Consider the following 18,606-nt stretch of genomic DNA (forward strand, 5'->3'; position numbering starts at 1 on the left):
ATTTCCACAGAAATTCCTGCTTAGTTGAATTTGTTCAGGACCATTGAATCAGTAGCATGACTTTTTAGTTGACTTCTATACTTACTTCTCTAAATGTAATTATTTTATGAATTTAATTCTTCAACAGTTCTAAACAGCATTTGTCAAAATGAGCTTATATTTTGACAACCCCCTTAGTGTTGTGGTTTTTAAAATGGATTTTTATTTTACCCAATTCTATGGATATTTTTAAATTATTATTATTTTGCTGTGTTCTTTGCTATCAATAAACAGTAATTTCGTACTGTATTTTAGTTTTATTTACAATTAGATGCTACAAAAATAATTTTAATTTAATTACTTTTTTTCAGAACACCATGCCTTTATCAGCAGCAATTTTTAAAAGTGAAGAAAGAAATCCTGTTCCTCAGTGTCCCCCTCGCCTTGATGTGCAAACAATTACACCTGTTTTATGGAGCAGGATGCCAAACATCTTTCTTAAAGTAGAAACTGAGCGTGTCAGTGAACGTCATGGGTGGGTTGTGCAGTGTTTGGAACCTCTGCAGATGATGGCACTTCATATCCCAGAAGAAAATAGGTACATTTGGAAAAAGCTGTGGTGACTTGATGTGAATGCAGTATATTGAAAGCTGAAATTTGGATACTGGTTAAACCTGCATAATTACACTTGAGTTTTTTAATTTTCTGATCTTATCTATTACAATATTTGTGAAATTTAATTTCACAATTATTAAGCCTATGGCAGAATTAATAATTTTAATGCCATGTGATGACAGTTGTATACATAAGAGAAAACATAACTATTTGATTTTATTTAAATCTCAAGATCTTTAAGCATAAGAGATTTTTCTCAGCTTGTAAAAAACAGATATAAAGACCATGCAGGTACTATTTTACTGATTTTTTTTTTTTTTTTTTTTTTAATGTAGTTATTCCTGTTTCATCTGCTCTGACTTTACATGAATTAAGTTTTTATGTTCTTACTGAAGATTCTGACTTCCTTAGATCGTTGTTAAGTTTTAGCTAGAGACTGAAGATATTAAAGAAGTATCTAAGTATCAAATATAATAGCCAGGAACAAATTAAGCTATATAAGCAAAAACATAGCAGATAGATAATTGAATAGCTGCCCTATTAGAAGTTTTATGCAGCTTCTTTTATCAACAAATTTTATTTATCTTTAATAAAACTGAATTCAATAAAAGTAAAAAAAAACCCTGTGTTTTGTGGAAAAAAGGAAACTGTAATCCTCAATAAACTATAAAGGTGCTGTTTAGTGATGGTATTACTGCATATTTTTAGCATTCCAAATACATTTGTTTTAAAAGCAAGCTCTAATTTAACACATTTTTAAAATAACCTTATCTTAGATTTTTTTCTTTTTTTTTTTCTTTTTTTTTTATTTTATTCCCCTATGGAGTATTTAGTTATAAATAATCTAATCAATTTATAACCATTATTTGCTGTAGATTAGTGATGTACATTTTAAGATTAGTCAGCACCTGCCTTAAGATTAATGGTTTAACGTGGAGCTGATCAAAAGAGATTATAAAACTTTTCTTCTATGAAATGATTATTCAGGAAGTTGATTGATGTTCTGTGCCTTTATTTCACAACAGATGCGTTGATATTTTGGAACTATGTGAACAGGAAGACTTGATGAAGTTTCACTACCACACTTTAAAACTCTATTGCTCAGTTTGTGCTCTAGGTAACACTCGAGTGGCTTATGCACTTTGCAGCCATGTGGACGTTTCTCAGCTATTTTTTACAATAGATAACCAGTACTTACCTGGACTCCTGCGTTCTGGATTCTATGACTTGCTCATTAGTATTCATTTGGAGCATACCAAGCAAGCCAAGCTCATGATGAACAATGAATTTATCATTCCAATTACAGATGAAACTCGAACTATTAAGTTATTTCCTGATGAAGCCAAGCAGCATGGTTTACCTGGAGTAGGGCTCAGCACGTGCCTGAAACCGAGCTTTAGTTTTTCTACTCCATGCTTTATTGTGACCAGTGAAGAACATCAGACATCCAGCCCAGAGATACCCCTTGATACACTCAAATCCAAGGCCATAAGCATGCTAACAGATGCAGTGCAGTGTAGTGGTGCTCATATACGAGACCCTGTTGGAGGACAAGTTGCATTCCAGTTTGTTCCTGTTCTTAAACTGATAGCGACATTGCTCATAATGGGGGTGTTTGATGATGATGATGTGAAGCAGGTATTGCTGCTCATTGATCCCAACGTGTTTGGAGATCACAAGGAAGATACAGAAGAAAGGACAGAGAAAGAAGAGGTTACGCAAGTTGAAGAAAAAGCTGTAGAAGCTGGGGAGAAAGCATTAAAAGAAATGAAAGCTCCAGCAAAAGGCTTATTGCAGACAAGATTGCCAGAGTCTGTTAAGCTTCAGGTGACCATTTAATATAAATGTATTACCTGTGTTCTACTATTGGTGGAAAAAAGGTGATGCTTTTTGTCTGTTCTCTAGTCTGTAAGATTTGAAATCCTGAAGAATTTTATATCACTTTGTTACTACTTTGAGGTTTTAAGACAAAGTTTGATGATGATACAATTATTTCTGCTTGTAAAACATTCAAAATAGATACACAATTCATTGGAATATTTTAAAAGACGAAGGGTTGGACCAGGTGATCTTTAAAGAACACACTTCCAACCTAAAATATTTTATGATTCCCTGGTTTCTATGTGTTTTGAGTTTGTGGAGTCAAATACTGAGAATGCAACATAGAATTATCAATCAGAAAATAAAACTGTATAAATTTCTTAACTTTACATTGTTTAAAAAAAATATGGGGAAAAAAGTATAATTTTTAGTCTATTGTAGCATATAGTATCCATTGCAGCTCTTAACCCAGTTAATGGTTGTGAAAGTATTAAATTTGTCTGCTTTTTTTTCTATCCTAGATGTGTCATTTACTCAATTATTTCTGTGACTGTGAGCTTAAACATAGAGTGGAAGCAATTGTATCATTTGCAGACCGTTATGTTTCAAAGCTGCAATATAATCAGAAATACAGGTACAATGAACTCATGCAAGCCTTAAACATGTCTGCTGCTTTGACTGCCAAGAAGACCAAAGAATTCCGGTCCCCTCCTCAAGAACAGGTAATGCTAAACAAATATTTGAATCTAAAGATTAAAAAAATCCTTTGTAATGATAAAATAGAGTTCTGCCTTCTAATCTACCGTTGGGACTGCTAGAGAAACAAAATTGAATTTGAAATAAAATTTATTAAGATGCCTCAAAATACTGAATGTCAGAATGCTCATACTTGTACTCCACAAATCATACTCTAAACCAAACATCACTTAGGATTTATGTTGGTATTTGGACCACTGCAGGTTATCATCTGTGTCAGTGACATGGACAGTGGGACTGAGTGCATCCTCAGCAAGTCTGCTGATAACACCAAGCTGAATGGTGTGGTCAACACTTTGGAGGGTAGGGAAACCATCCAGAAGGACCTTGACAGACTTGAGACATGGGCCCATGCCAGCCTCATGAAGTTCAGTAAGGCCAGGTGCAAGGTCCTGCACATGGGTCAGGGCAATCCCAAGCACAAGACTGGGCAGAGGATATGGACAGACACCAGCCCTGAGGAGAATGACTTGGGGGTGTTGATTGATGAGAAGCTCAACGTGAGCCACTAATGTGAGCTTGCAGCCCAGAAAGCCAACCAAATCCTGGGCTGCATCAAAAGAAGTGTGGCCAGCAGGCTGAGGGATTTCTCCCCCTCTACTCTCATGAGACCCCATGTGGTGTACTGTGACTAGTTCTGGAGTCCCCAACACAGGAAGGACATGGAGCTGTTGAAGTGAGTCCAGAGGGGAGCGAGCCATAAAGATGATCAGAGGGCTGGAGCACCTCACCTCTAAGGACAGACAGAGAGTTGGGGTTGTTCAGCCCGGAGAATAGAAAACTCTGGGCATGCCAGTACCTAAAAGGGACTTACAGAAAAGCTTGGGAAGGACTTCTTACAAGGGCATGTAGTGCTAGGACAAGGTAGGGAATCTGGAAGAGGGTAGATTTAGGGTAGATATTTGGAAGAAATTCTTCAGTGTGAGGGTGATGAGACACTGGAACAAGTTACCTGTAGAAGGCGTGAATGCCTCATCTCTGGAAGTGTTCAAGGCCAGGCAGAATGGGGTGCTGAATTAGCTGGTCTAGTGGGAGGTATCCCTGCCCATGGAGGGTCCCTTCCAACCCAAACCATTCTATGATCCTATGATTCATGAACACCATATAAAAAAGTTGAACATGACTGTCCAATGCTGAGGAGCTGAATTTGATCCAGTCCTGCAAGATGATGATTATCTGATAATTTTACTTGCTAAATGTTAGCATGAAGTCTGTGTTGGGCTTCTATCAATATGTTGGAAATGGTCTTTCCTATCTCAAGAAAATGTGCGGCTATACAACAGAATATTGCTTAGGCTATCTCAGTGTTTTAATGATGTTTCATTTCCCTTTAAGATTAATATGTTGCTGAATTTTCAACTGGGAGAGGATTGTCCATGTCCAGAGGAGATTCGGGATGAGTTATATGAATTCCATGATGATCTTCTACTTCACTGTGGTGAGTAGCAAGGTTTTGTGTACGTTTTTTGTTTGTGTCTTTAACATTTCGTATGAAAAAAAGAATATATTAGTTAGAAAAAAATACTATTATGAGGGTTTTTTTCTTAGATGTAGTGACTTTTCTGACAGATTTTAGTGTATGTTGCAAAAATATTTGGAAACTTGTTCATGGTTTAATGTTTAATTGTTGTATAACTGGTAAGTATTACCTGTAATTATTCTGTTTCTATAGCAAACAAGTTTTAATTAGAATAAAAAATTATCCAAACAAAAAGGTTAGATTATAAAAAACTCATATAGACACTTGCATATCTGTACAACTGGATAAAAGGTATTGAGAGAACAATTGCTGTCAAGTTGAGTAGCAGAAAGTTCAGTAAGAAACTCTGCATGAAGAGTTCTGCTGCTGCCTTAGCTTAGTTACCTGGTATATGCACACCTGTGATGGTCCATCATTATAAAACACTGCTGCACTGCAGATTACATCCTGATTTGTCCCAATCATTGAAATTGGATTTCCTTAGCATTTTTTCAAGGGTGAGCTATATCAGATACCCTGAGCAATTTATGTGGATTAAGGTATCATGTTTCATATGTGATGCAAAAAATCTTTTGTTAATCTATTGAGATCTCAGTCTTATGAAGACAATCAAGGATTTATTAGTCTCTTTAACAGTGATACTAAAATATACACTCTTAGTCTTCCTGTTGTTACTGCTCATTGCCAATAATTATGTAGTTGAAACACAAAGTTTTTGTTACCTACCAACTTGGTAGATACATTGCTCGTCACTCTTCCAGTGCGTTTCTTGGTCCTATGGTTGATGGCACCCGCCTTGTTCAAGATGGTGACCTGGTCATTACAGTGAATTAATAGCATCTTGAGTTCTTTCCCAGAAAGATCATGGTAATCTTAAAAACTTCTTCCTCCTCTTCATTTCTGCTTGAGTTCATTTTACATGTTTAATAAAATCTGCTAGTTCTTTCTTCACTGGTTATCCTTAAGAACAGTTTTCCACAGCTCATGGAATTGCATTCTGTATTGACCTGTAATTACCCATTTGTGCTTCCTGTTTGTAGCCATGATGCATACCAGACCATTCTGTGATTGTATTAAGATTTCTGCTGTGATTTTGTGCTGCTGTTTCTGAATATCATATTAGGATCTTCAGCAACCATCAAGCTGTGATTTCATGATAATCATAGAAAGTTAGGGGTTGGAAGGGATCTCAAAAGATTATCTAGTCCAACCCCCCTGCCAGGGCAGGGTCACCCACAGCAGGTCACACAGGAATGCATCCAGGTGGGCTTTGAATGTCTCCAGGGACGAAGGCTCCACAAGCTCCCTGGGCAGCCTGTTCCAGTTCCCTGTCACCCTCACAGTGAAAAAATTCTTCCTAATATTTATACGAAACCCCATATGCTTTATTTTATAACCATTGCCACTTGTCCTATTGTTAGTCACCCCTGGGAAAAGCTTTACTCCATCCTCCTGGCACTTGCCCCTTACATATTCATAAACATTAATGAGGTCACCCCTCAGCTTCCTCTTCTCCAAGCTGAAGAGACCCAGCTCCCTCAGCCTTTCCCCACAAAGGAGATGTTGCACTCCCTTAATCGTCTTGGTCACTCCACGTGATTCTTTGTTCACGAAGCCAAGCCATGATGATCACAATGATGATTAGAAGATCTTACAATCAATATTTCTATCTGCAAGGTCAGCTACATTGTAGGTGGAGATTTAGTTGGTTTAATGTAATTTGGTTTTCACATTCCTGTGTTGATTGTTAGGCAACCTAATGTGTAATTGCTCACCAAACTGTTTCTTTCATTCCATTATTTTTCTTCCAAATATTAATATCCTTTTAGATCCTCCTTTTTGTCCTTATTTTTCTTGAGATATATACTGTCATCTCCATTGTTCATTCACTTGGCACTTGATTTCACCTCTGGCATTCAAAGATAAAGCCTACTTGGAATCAGAGAGTCCAGGATGAAGATTTTGGAAGACCCCCAGCTTCATTGGAAATGTCTTATATTTGCAATTTATTTTACTTTGAAATCTTGTTGCTGGTATTATTGAGTTAGCTTAGCTTCTTATCATTCTTCATCTTTTCATGAGGTGAAAGGTGATTGTGGAAGTTTTCTTTTTAGGGCTGTACTTTCATTGTTTACTACAATACGGGTGTGTGTTGAATGATGGAGAGAGCCAAAGATATAGAAAGCACAGTCTCATTCTTAAAATGGTTTAATGATCATTGAGATTCTGAACAAAACCCTACTCATTAATTTGTCCAGATTTATCATAAGTGGTAACTGTGGATAAATGCTCCTTATTATCTGTGACCTGACTTAGTCCTGAAAAACATTCCTAAGTAATCACAGCTGTAGATAAAATGAATAGGAGTTGTGGTTGGAATATTTAATCAGCTCTAAGTACTAAGTATATGTTGTGGTCGAAGTGGAAAAATGTATGCAGTCAAGTAATTAAAGACTCCTTCATAAAGAATATATGCAAATAGTTTGAATTATAGTTACTCAGGCAGTCTTAATCTGAGCATGTCCTAACTGTGAGTGGTTAATTTTGCCAGTAAAATAATAGTCATCTAACATAATTTTGTGTGTAATTTCTTGGTTATAAACAAAACAAACAAATTTGCAACAGACTATGTTGCAGAATAGCAAATTGACACTTATCTGGGTTGGGACCATCTGTTCAAGTGCATAGACCTCTGCCACTTGAATTAAGTAAATAACCAGTAGCAACATGAGGTGATCAGCTTCTGAATGGATTGCAACTTTAGGATGATATGGAGTGAATAATGAATGATATAAAGCAGTGAATGAGACCCCATCATGAGCAGTAATAGACCCCATCTCCTCCAGTCTGACACTGTCTTATCTCATCATCCCAGTGCATTTCTTATTGTCTGTCCATTTCAGCTTGTCAGGAGTTCTCCCAGTGTCTCTCTTGCTTCCAGGATGTAGCTTTTTCTCAACATCAGATAGCTTCTTGCTTTCTTTAACATCCTTATCTATGCTCTCTTCCCACTCCTTACTGGCTACATTTACTTTTCTTACTTTTTCCAGACTCTGATTGTAAGCTTCCTTCATTCTTAGCTTAGTCTCCCATTTGAATTTCTAGTTCTCTCCCTCTGCCTTTGAATTTTTTCTTCCTAGTCACTTAGTCACTCCTAGGCATAACTTCAACTCCTTCTCTTTGGTAGCTGCCAGCAGCAAAGTTTCTCCAAGCTGATAACACATTTCAGTTCTTTATTTCTTAGTTGCTTTTCTTAAAGCCAGTTTTAACCTCTACAGTTTCTTCTTTTCCTTCTGCTTCAGCTTGTACTCTTTAATGTTCTGTCTGGAAATATTTTCTTTTTCTTAGTTTCATTTTGACCATCAGGTAAGCAAAAAAGAGGTTACATTTCAGTTTGGCACAATTAGCTTTGGGGTGAAGAGAACCTTTTTAGCTGTTCTGTGCTTCTGCACAAAACTCATGTGTATCCGATCACTAAGAGGTGTAAAAGATACGAAATTACTTTGGTTTTGAAACAATGTAGGGCACTAAGCTGTATTAAATTACCTTGTAAAATAACATCCAATTTTCTTGTGTAGTTTTTAATGAAAAACATGCATCACCAGTATAATCTCTGAATATGTGCCTAGGTACAGTTTTAAAATTTAGTTAATTTTGTTAATTTAAAATTTAGTGCTGTATTGTGAGATACAACCGTGCATTTGTTTTTTCTTCAGTTTGCCTTCTGCAATGTGAAACAAAGGATCTCTTATTTAATCAAATATGACTCTGAGTCAAAAATAGTTGTGGCAGTAGAATTTAAAAAAAAATACCACCTCTTTGGTCATAATACTGAAAAAAATACTACTATACATCTAGATATAAGAAATATTTATAATGAAATAAATATAATTTGAGGGGCACTGTTGTAGTTAATACGTTAAAGCTGCAGGCCTTACTATATTTTTTCCCATTTGAAATTTGCTGCTCAAAAAAAAATATATTCCTGTAGGTATTTTGTTATTGTTTTAATACCAAAGGAGTTAATCTTCAAAGGTTTCTAACCAGTTTTGTAATTTGTTAAGGTATTCCACTAGAAGAGGAGGAAGAGGAAGAGGAAGATACCTCTTTGACTGGCAAACTCCGTTCATTAATGTACAAAATCAAAGGTCCCCCAAAAGCAGAAAAAGTAGAACCTAAGGATGAAGAAGAGAAATCTCCTAGTAAGTATTCTTTCCACATGAATTCTACCATGATGCAGGTGTTAAAGGTGTGCACAGACAACTAGAGTTTGTTTTCTAATAAAACTTTCTAGCAATATGGAGGAGGAGACTTGTTACATGTTTTAAGTTCCTTCTACCCCTTAGAACAATTATTCTACATACTGAACATCTTAGAGATATTGTTTAGAAAATTACAAAGTTACAGTGGGTGGAGATTCTGGGTCCAGACCACTAACTCTGGGGTTGCAAATTTGCATATTATTTACAGGTAAATTTATAAAGTCAATTATGAAACAATAATTCAGATTGAGCATTCTATACTTCAGAAGTTTCCATTTATATGACTGGGGTTTTAAAAATGCAATACTTTTCTCACTACCTCTTAATTTAATTTTTCTTTCCTGTATGAGCATGCTTCAGTGTGCATCGCAGAACCAGGATGTGTGTGGCAAAATAATTTCACAGTTTTTGGACTTTTTTTCTATAGAAAGGGATGGATTTCACTCATTTCTCTTGATGACAGAGAATATATACATTCATTAAAAACTAATAACTTTATGATTTATCTCAAGCATCACATACATGTACTCATATATATATATATATATATATATCCATTCCATATCCTTTTTGGTTATATCCTTTCTGAATTTAAAGAAATACCAAGTCAATTTCACTAATTAAAAAGAAGGAACATCTTTATTTTCACAAATACAAATTCTGTGTTCATAAATGCTGAATAGAATTTTTCGGGATTCAATTTTTTTTTTTCTTCTATACATTTCAAACGTGTCTCTAAAATTAGAGAGAAAAGAAAAATACAGTTTAGGTATCATCAGCTTGCTAGAATTATTTTCTCTATAGTTTAAAAATCTCATTACCCATTTACAGTGAGCTTTTATGTTGCTTAAATATACATGAGAAGAACAGACACCATTTAGCATAAATTTTATTGAAGTGCCATTCTGCAGCAGAATATTAGAGAGGAAAAAGACTGGGATATCCTTTTTACATTTGCTGAGTAATTTTAGCTATGAATGTTTCTTAGAAGTAGAAAAAAATAAACTCAGAACACTTGACTTGAAAAGTCTATGTAAATGTTTTGGACCTAATGAGAAAAGAGAGAAAACTTATTTGGCTGATCTAGGAATGATATAAATGGGGAAATGTGTATTACATCTCTGAAATCAGTCCTTCTACCTAGCACAACTGAATAAGCACAACACTGAACTGAGAGTAATTGCTGAAACAATACTATAATTTATTTGAAGTTGATTAGTTTAATGGTGTTTGACAGTAAAGTGATAGTCTTTATTCCTCTTTATTTGATGTATGGACCACTTGGTGGATGAGGAATTGGCTAGCTGGATGCTATCAAGATGTTGTGGTCAACAGCTTGATATCCAAATAGAGATCATTCAAGTGGCATTCCTCAGGGGTCAGTACTGGGACCAGTGCTGTTTATTATCTGTGTTGGTGACATGAATTGTGGGAGTGAGTGCATCCTCAGCAAGTCTGCTGATAACACCAAGCTGAATGGTGTGGTCAACACTTTGGAGGGTAGGGAAACAATCCAGAGGGACCTTGACAGACTTGAGACATGGGCCCATGCCAGCCTCATGAAGTTCAGTAAGGCCAGGTGCAAGCTCCAGCACATGGGGCAGGGCATTCTGAATCACAAGGCTGGGCAGATGATGAGCAGAGAGTAGCCCTGAGGAGAAGGACTTGGGGGTATTGGTTGATGAGAAACTCAATATGAGCCACCAATGTGAGCTTGCAGCCCAGAAAGCCTATTGTATCCTCAGTAACATCAAAACAAGTGTTTCCAGTATGCCAAGGGAGGTTATTCTCCTCTTATGCTTTGATCTTGTGAGACTCCACCTGGTGTACTGTGACTAGTTCTGAAGTCCCCAACACAGGAAGGACATGGAGCTGTTGTGAGTCCAGAGGGGAGCCATAAAGATGATCAGAGGGCTGGAGCACCTCACCTCCAAGGACAGGCTGAGAGAATTGGGGTTGTTCATCCTGGAGAGTAGAAGACTCTGAGGAGACCTAGTGGCATTCCAGTACCTGAAAGAGACCTACAGAAAAGCTGGGGAAGGATAGAAGGACTTCTTACAAGGGCATGTAGTGCTAGGACAAGGTAGGGAATCCGGAAGAGGGTAGATTTAGGGTAGATATTAGGAAGAAATTCTTCAGTGTGAGTGTGATGAGACACTGGAACAGGTTTCCCAGAGAAGTTTGGCAATAGGTCCTTGTACAGACCAGGAACAGTTAACTTCATTTCAGACTTAATAATTTCAAGACTTGTGTAAGATTAGACAGCAATACTCAGGACACCTCTTACATGATCTGTTTGTTCTGTAAAGCACTGGAGAGGGTTTATCCTGTCCCCAGAGCAGGACTGCTAAGCTTGATATTAGATTGTAAGCACATTCAGTCTTACAATAATCTCATGTGTTACATGTGAAGGTTTTTTTTCTCCAGTGACTCATTGGTTAGCATCTGCTCTCTCTCTAATGGTAGTAGAATCTACTCAGTATCTGGGAACTATAATTTCTTTTTCAGGCTTCATGCAGATTTTCATGAATCAGTAACAATTCACTCCTAAGGCCTCAGGGCACATGACATTCAGTCCTTGGAACAGAGCAGTTTAAATGTCTCATGTACTGGCTCTGTGGGTCACAAAGAAATAAAAGTTGCACAAATGATTCTTCAGAGTCTCTTTTTCTGGAAATGTCACGTAATTTTGTCGGATTTGGGCTTCTCCTTGGAGTAATGCATAGTACAAATATGCATATGAAGTTACTCAATGGACAACAAAAAAATTACAGAATATTTATCTTATGTTATGTAATGTACTGTAGCTGGAGACTGAGATTCATTGTCCCTGTGTGCACTTCCTCTTTATCCCACAGAGCATTTGTAATTCAGTAAGTGAAGGGAAATAAATGCCTGAGGTAACCCAATCTTCTTATATGCATTAAGAGGGGTAGTGGTGCACTTGGTGTGTGCCTGTTGTCAAGGCTAAATGGCCTTGGCCAGAGATTCATACCCTCAGTCATACATTCTGAGGGTGTCAGTGTTCATAGGAGCTATTTTCTACAAAGAAACCTTCCTTTCCCCTAAGCATGCATTCATATCTACTCACAAATGGACTTCTATCTTAGGAGAGGAATACCATTGATTTAAACCAGCGTTAATGATGAATTAGTAATTTAAAAAAACCAAGCACAACCAACAAAACAAAAAAAAACCTCAAAACCAAACCAAACAAAAAAAAAAAAACAACAGAAACCCCCCCAAAGCAAAACTAGAACTCAGAGAATAAAGACATTGAGGCAATGAATTAGTGTTAAATATGGTGATAGGACTTCTGTAACTACTAAGTTATAGTTTAGGTAAGGCATATATATGGGGGATTCATTATGCAGCCTTGAAAGATTGTTAAGGCACTGCATTTTCTTGCTAAACTTAAAAATTGGAAAAAAAATTAGAAGCTATTTTAGGCAATTATTATTATTAGGCAATTATTAATGTCACTGTGCCCAATATTTAGATTGCTCCCAGCTTCTGCTGCAGGTTAATCTGCTGGCCTGCCATTCACCTCTTTCCACAAGCCAGAATCTTGTGCTGTGAGAGAGTACCCGTTACACACATGGCAATGAAACACTTTTATTTTTTTTTTAAGCTAGCGAGTGATGTATCTGCTCCTTAGATTTTCTGCATCTATAAATGAAAGGACATCAATACTGTTCGTGCCTTTTTGGGAATAAAAACTGTGGCTGTGAGGCTCACTTAACTTTCAGTCTTGGGAGGGTATCTGCTAATGTGATGTGAATATATCATATATATTCTGAAGATATACAGTAATCAGGAAATAGGATTTACTGGCTTTCCTTAATGTCCTCACTTCATAATGTTCAAATGATGAACCACAGATCTTTCAAAGGGATCTTAGTGTGGATACATGAGAAAGTCTGTGTGAGAAAGTTAAGTCTCTGTTGAACAATATCCACTGTATGTTCAAGGAAAAAAAAAAAAAGATGCAATTCTAACATCAAGTTGAAGAATCATAAATCATATCCTTTGAGACTGTGTTCCTTAGAGTGCTATTTACATTGAAAGCACAAAATTTTACTGTACAACGTGTTACAATAAGCTTACTTCTGGCTGTTGACACCATTTTTTTGTTTCTTATTTTTTAAAATTAGTTGCAGAACATTTGGTTGCTGTACATTGCAGTACATTGTGATTGCAGTTTGTAATTTATTAGCAGCTAAAAAGAATATCAAACTGTTGCTGATTGTTGAGATCATGCTGGAATCAAAATGTTTAATTGTTTCTCCTCTATTCTCATCTTTTGGATGAGTTGCAAGTAGAACTTTATCCTCAAGTACAAAAAACACAGCAGCTTCTCCACTTCAGTATAGGGCAAAAGAGGGTAGAAATTATTAGAGTGGAGGAAAAAATCCATCACTATCATAGTACAACCGATTAGAAAAGGAGGCTCTAAACAGACTTTTCTAAACTTCAGTGGAGATGCAAAAAAGACATTAAGAGCAGCCTAGAAAGAACTATGTTCTTATTCCCTAAGTGTTTAACCGTAGTGAGTCTTAAAATATTATTAATAAAACATTTTTAAAATTTTATGTCTCTGGCTTTACTCTGCAATAGTTCACCTAGAAATCCTGAGAATGTACTTCTGTGCCTAGATGTGGGCAAATTATGTGTTTAGTTATTGAAGATGAGAAAGTAAACCTTGGAATGAGCCTTATATACTCAGAGGCAGAAGCACTAAGCAGACTCTAGAGTTCTGGAAAATGATAATATCTAAGACAGGGTGTAATGATTCAGATCCATCAAAAATAAAAACAACATTGTTTGAAACAGTGATCACAAATGGTTATCTAGGGACAAGTAACAATCAGATACAATATTTATGACTTCTGTGCTTTTCCAGTCTTCAGTTATCTATGGCTCAGGAGCTTTCTTGAGTCTAAAAAGGTTTATCTTTTTGTATCCCCATTGTGTCTTCCTGAAGGATACTTGTGTACAGCTCACTTGATTAAATGTGAACTTCTAGCAGCTGCCACATTTTTTTTGCAGGGAGTTTCAGGGTTCTTTCATCCATTATGTGAAGAAACACTTTTCTCCCTTTTCTTTTTGGCTTAGTTCCTGCAGTGTGATCGGGCTTCATTTGATGTCCTTCGGTATTGGATGAAAAGTTGTGACTGAATTATGGATTAGCATAGTGGCATAAAGTACTTTGCTTTAACCATTCCTTCCTGGCTTTTGATTTGATCTTTTTGACTGCCAGTGAATTTGAGTTGAAAGTGATAGTTGAGCCAGTATTTTTATAACTTGATCAGGGAGGTCTCCCTCTTAGAGATATTCAAAACCCATCTGTACGTAGTCCTGAACAGCTGACTCTGGGTGACACTGCTTGAACATGGGGGGCAGACTAGATGACCCTAGAGGTCCCTTCCAATACCAATTATTCTGTAATTTTGTGGCTTTCATGGATCGATAAGGTCTTATCTCTGTTAACATCTCACTGTTCTATTTACAAACGAGGACTATATTTCCCTACCCCATTTTATTCAGAAATACTTCATGTAAAGATAATCAGCATTTTATTGTCCAATTTTTCCTTTTTAAGTTCTGCATCTTTTTTCAGTTACACTCAATATCCTTCACAACTTTCTATCATGAAACTTGCTCACATCTGCATATACCCTTCTCAAGTCTCTAAGGGAAGGAAAGTACTTAACATTACAGAACACAGCACTGATACATGCAAAACTTCACAGATGTTTCTTTTTCACTATTATCACTGCTATTTAATTCTACTCTGTTTCTTTTCTTTTGACCAAAAATTCATCCATGCAAGGAGATGGATAATTGATTTCTCCAAGGCTGTTTGTGGTACTAGCTAAAAATAATTATATATAACAGTATGATACTTAAAAGCTTATCAGAAGAAAAAAATTCAAAGCCTTCAAAGGTACTAAAACCTAAGAGAGGGTAATACTTTTAGAGGAGAAACATTTTCAAAACTTCAGAGAGAAGGGTCATTTTCTTGCTCTTACACATGGGAATCTTTGCATAGACAATTTGGTATAAGGGGAAATAATTGTTTTGCATTTGTTCTTTTTGTGATAATGTTTCCTATGGAATATTATGTCTGCACTAAAAATTGTAATATTCTTTTAGTTATATGTATAAATATCTGATGGCTAACTCAAGTGTATAAAATCACCCTCATAACTGAATTAGTAGAAATATTTTTGTTGCCAAAGTGGAAAACATCTGTTTGGAGCGAATCATACAGTATTTTCTCTCATCAAACAAACAAACAAAAACTCCAAACTATCACATTATTTTGAAAGTAATATTCTTTTCTACCCCATAAAGATTATCTATTTCTGGCAGTACTAAGGAAATTAGGAACTTGATCTGTGAAAAAAAAGTCTAAAATTTGTGGACATTTTGTACTTCAGCCTTGCAAGAGGGGCCGTCACCTGAGCTATCAAAGACTTACCATAATTTTCAGCTCTTCCTTCAGTTTACCGCTTCAGATTGGTTTTTATCCCATGTTTATCCCCTTCCTCCCAATCAGAAAGCCAGAATAAATAATTATATTCTCTAATGAGATAATTGAATTTCTAGTAGAAGAAGTGTTTATATTTATGTAACTATAAATCAGTGACTCAGTGAGTTGGAAAGCTACAGGAAATTATTAGTTACTCTAGGAAAGAAGAATTTAGTCCAAGAATCAAAGAGGAAGCTGCCTTGTTGAACTGAAAGAACAAACTATTTTAATTGAAGGAATGATAGAGTGTTCTGGAGCAAAGCTGTTTTAATTTTAGAATGTCTTTGGTTGGAAGAGACCTTCAAGATCATCCACTCCAACCTCCAATACTGTAAGCTTACCACTAAACTGTGGCCCTAAGGACCATGTCCACTTGCCATTTAAATATCTTCAGGGATGGTGACTCCACCACTGCCCTGGGCAGACTATTCCAATGTTTGACAGCCCTTAAGTGAAAAAATGTTTCCTAATATCCAGCCTAAACCTCCCCTGGTTTCCTCTGGTCCTGTCGCGTGCCACCAAGAAGAGGCTGTCCTCCCTCCTTGCTCCAGCCTCCCTTGAGGTAGTTGAAGAGAACTCTAAGGTCTCCTCTTCTCCAGACTGAACACCCCCAGCTCCCTCAGCTGCTCCTCACAGGACTTGTGCTCCAGGCCCTTCATGAGCTCTGTTGCACTTCTCTGGACACTCTCCAGCACTTCCATGTCCCTCCTATAGTGAGGTGCCCAGAACTGAACACAGTATTCAGTGTGTGGCCTCACCAGTGCCAGGTACTGGGGGATGATCACCTCCCTATTCCTGCTGGCCACAGTGTTCCTAATACAAGCCAGGATGCCATTGGCCTTCTTGGCCACCTGCACACACTGCTGACTCATATTTAATTGACTACCAACCAGTACCCCCAGGTCCCTTTCCAACTTGCAGCTTTCTAACCATGCATCCCCGAGTCTGTAGCTCACCATGGGGTTGTTATGACCCAAGTGCAGGATGTGGCATTTGACCTTATTGAACCTCATACCTTGAACCTTAGCCCATTGATTCAACCTGTCTAGGTCCTGCTGTAAAGCTTCCCTACCCTCCAGCAGATCAACACACCCACTGAACTTGGTGTCATCTGCAAATTCACTGAGGGTACACTCAGTCCCCTCATCCAGATTGTTAATAAAGATATTTAGGAGATCTGGCCCCATTTCCCTGGGGGACACTGCTTGTGAGAGCCAGAGTTAACTTCCATTCACTGCCACTCTTTTGGCCCAGCTATGCAGCCGGTTTTTTATACAAGTGCAGAGTGTATTTATCCAAGCCTTGCACCATAAGTTTCTGAGGAGGAATGCTGTGGGAGACAGTGTCAAAAGCTTTACTAAAGTCCAGGTAGACAATGTCCACAGCTCTTTTCTCATCCACTAGGTGACTCACCTTGTTGTAGAGGGGGATCAGGTTAGTCAGACAGGACCTGCCTTTCATAAACCTGACTGGACCTGATCCATTTAATGTTTTCGTTTATAACATGTCCCTAGGAATAGGCCTCTCTTAAAGGAATACAGAAGCTGCCCCTACAGAAAACAGCCTATTTATTGAAAACAAGTCTGAAAATTAGTATTAGTTTTCTATAAATACATCATTAACTAAACTCGAAGAGAGAAAAGATAGCAAATGAAAGACTAGTGTAAACACAGAAATCACTGAATATACAGTAGCTATGAACACTCTTGTGCTGGAAATTTGGAGGGGGCAGTTCTTTCCATTGAAAGAACATTGAGAAAGTCAAGAGGTAACTTTGCTGGGAATAGAGGAAAGAAACTTGCATTGTTTTAATAGGGAAGGTGGTAAATCATAAATATTTGATTTAAAAAGGTGGCTATCTCATCCTCCTTTCTGGCAGTTTTTTAAGTTTAGAACAGTTTTTATTTCCTCCTCCTCCCCCCTGACAAAGTTGATTGGCAAGCTGACTTCACATTCGTGGATATTTCTGCTGTAGCTGAACTTACACTTGGTTGCACACAAACTGTTTACTGAAAACTTAATTACTAATTTCTTTATTCCAAACCTAGGCACATGATCATCAAAAATACTAGATCTATTTGGCATTATAAAATTAGGTTGCATACACTTCTAATGAAAACTTGTTTCAGCTACATTTAGCACTATTTTATAAGTTTTCACTTAATGTAGAAATGAAGGATAAATTAAAAGCTTAAATGTTGCATTTAACTTAAAATGATCATTCTTCAGTTCAGGAGCTTTCACTGCCAACAATTTTGGTATAGACTTGAATGCTTAATAGATGGGTTTTTTTGTTGTTTTGCATCTCTCAAGACCATCACACTTTTCATGAAAAATTAAAAATTATTTTTCCAGTTGAAAAATCCTCTTCATTCTGCTTCCTTTCTTTTGGTCTCTTATATCTGCCTCGTTTTCTAATGTTACCTAAAATTTTACTACAAATGCATGGTTTTGATCATTTTGTTGTAACACCTTGTAACTTTATATGTATTTTCTTCTTTTAGCTACACTGAAAGAGCTCATATCCCAGACTATGGTTCGCTGGTCCCAGGAAGATCAGATTCAAGATCCAGAATTAGTTCGGAGTATGTACAGCCTTCTCCGCAGGCAATATGACAGCATTGGTGAGCTGCTCCAGGCTCTGAAGAAAGCCTACACCATCAGTGCTGCCTCTGTGAAGGACACCATCAATCTGCTTGCAGCACTGGGCCAGATTCGCTCACTTCTCAGTGTCAGGATGGGAAAAGAGGAAGAGCTGCTAATGATTAATGGATTAGGGTATGGAATTAACATAATTTTCGGTTTTTTTGGAGTTTGTGTAAAGCTTTTTGTTATATTAGTAAATACTTGCATTTTAGATCCTGGATGAAAATTATGTCTGTATTAAAATGCAGTTATCTACAAGAAACTGTAATTGTTACAGGTATTTCCAAGCTGGTTCCAATTGATAAGTCTAACAGTATAAAATTTCTGTGAACTAAGGTATTTTCTCAGCTAAAGAAAAGGGACTCCTTTTACTATAGTTAAGCTTAATGCATAAAGCTTTGTCAAAATACGTTTTATTAGCTCTGGAAAAAAACAGATGACTTAAATTGTATTGGTGTCTGAAGTACTTCTTTCCCAAACCTGAATCTCATGTATTTAATGCATAAGTGAAA

The 18,606-nt window shown here is 36.9% G+C and overlaps 1 protein-coding gene across 1 annotated transcript in view; it reads left to right on the forward strand.

The window, feature by feature from the left end:
* The window catches only part of RYR3 (ryanodine receptor 3), a 209,492-nt gene that overhangs the window by 98,845 nt on the left and 92,041 nt on the right, over positions 1-18,606 (forward strand). The window contains exons 34-39 of the mRNA XM_071744346.1: positions 351-577; positions 1,620-2,421; positions 2,937-3,137; positions 4,507-4,609; positions 8,716-8,853; positions 17,953-18,226. Of these exons, the coding sequence (XP_071600447.1) occupies positions 351-577; positions 1,620-2,421; positions 2,937-3,137; positions 4,507-4,609; positions 8,716-8,853; positions 17,953-18,226 (1,745 nt within the window). The remainder of the gene's footprint in view (positions 1-350; positions 578-1,619; positions 2,422-2,936; positions 3,138-4,506; positions 4,610-8,715; positions 8,854-17,952; positions 18,227-18,606) is intronic.

Source organism: Heliangelus exortis, chromosome 5 (assembly GCF_036169615.1).
Source record: "Heliangelus exortis chromosome 5, bHelExo1.hap1, whole genome shotgun sequence".
NCBI classification, from domain to species: Eukaryota; Metazoa; Chordata; class Aves; order Apodiformes; family Trochilidae; genus Heliangelus; species Heliangelus exortis.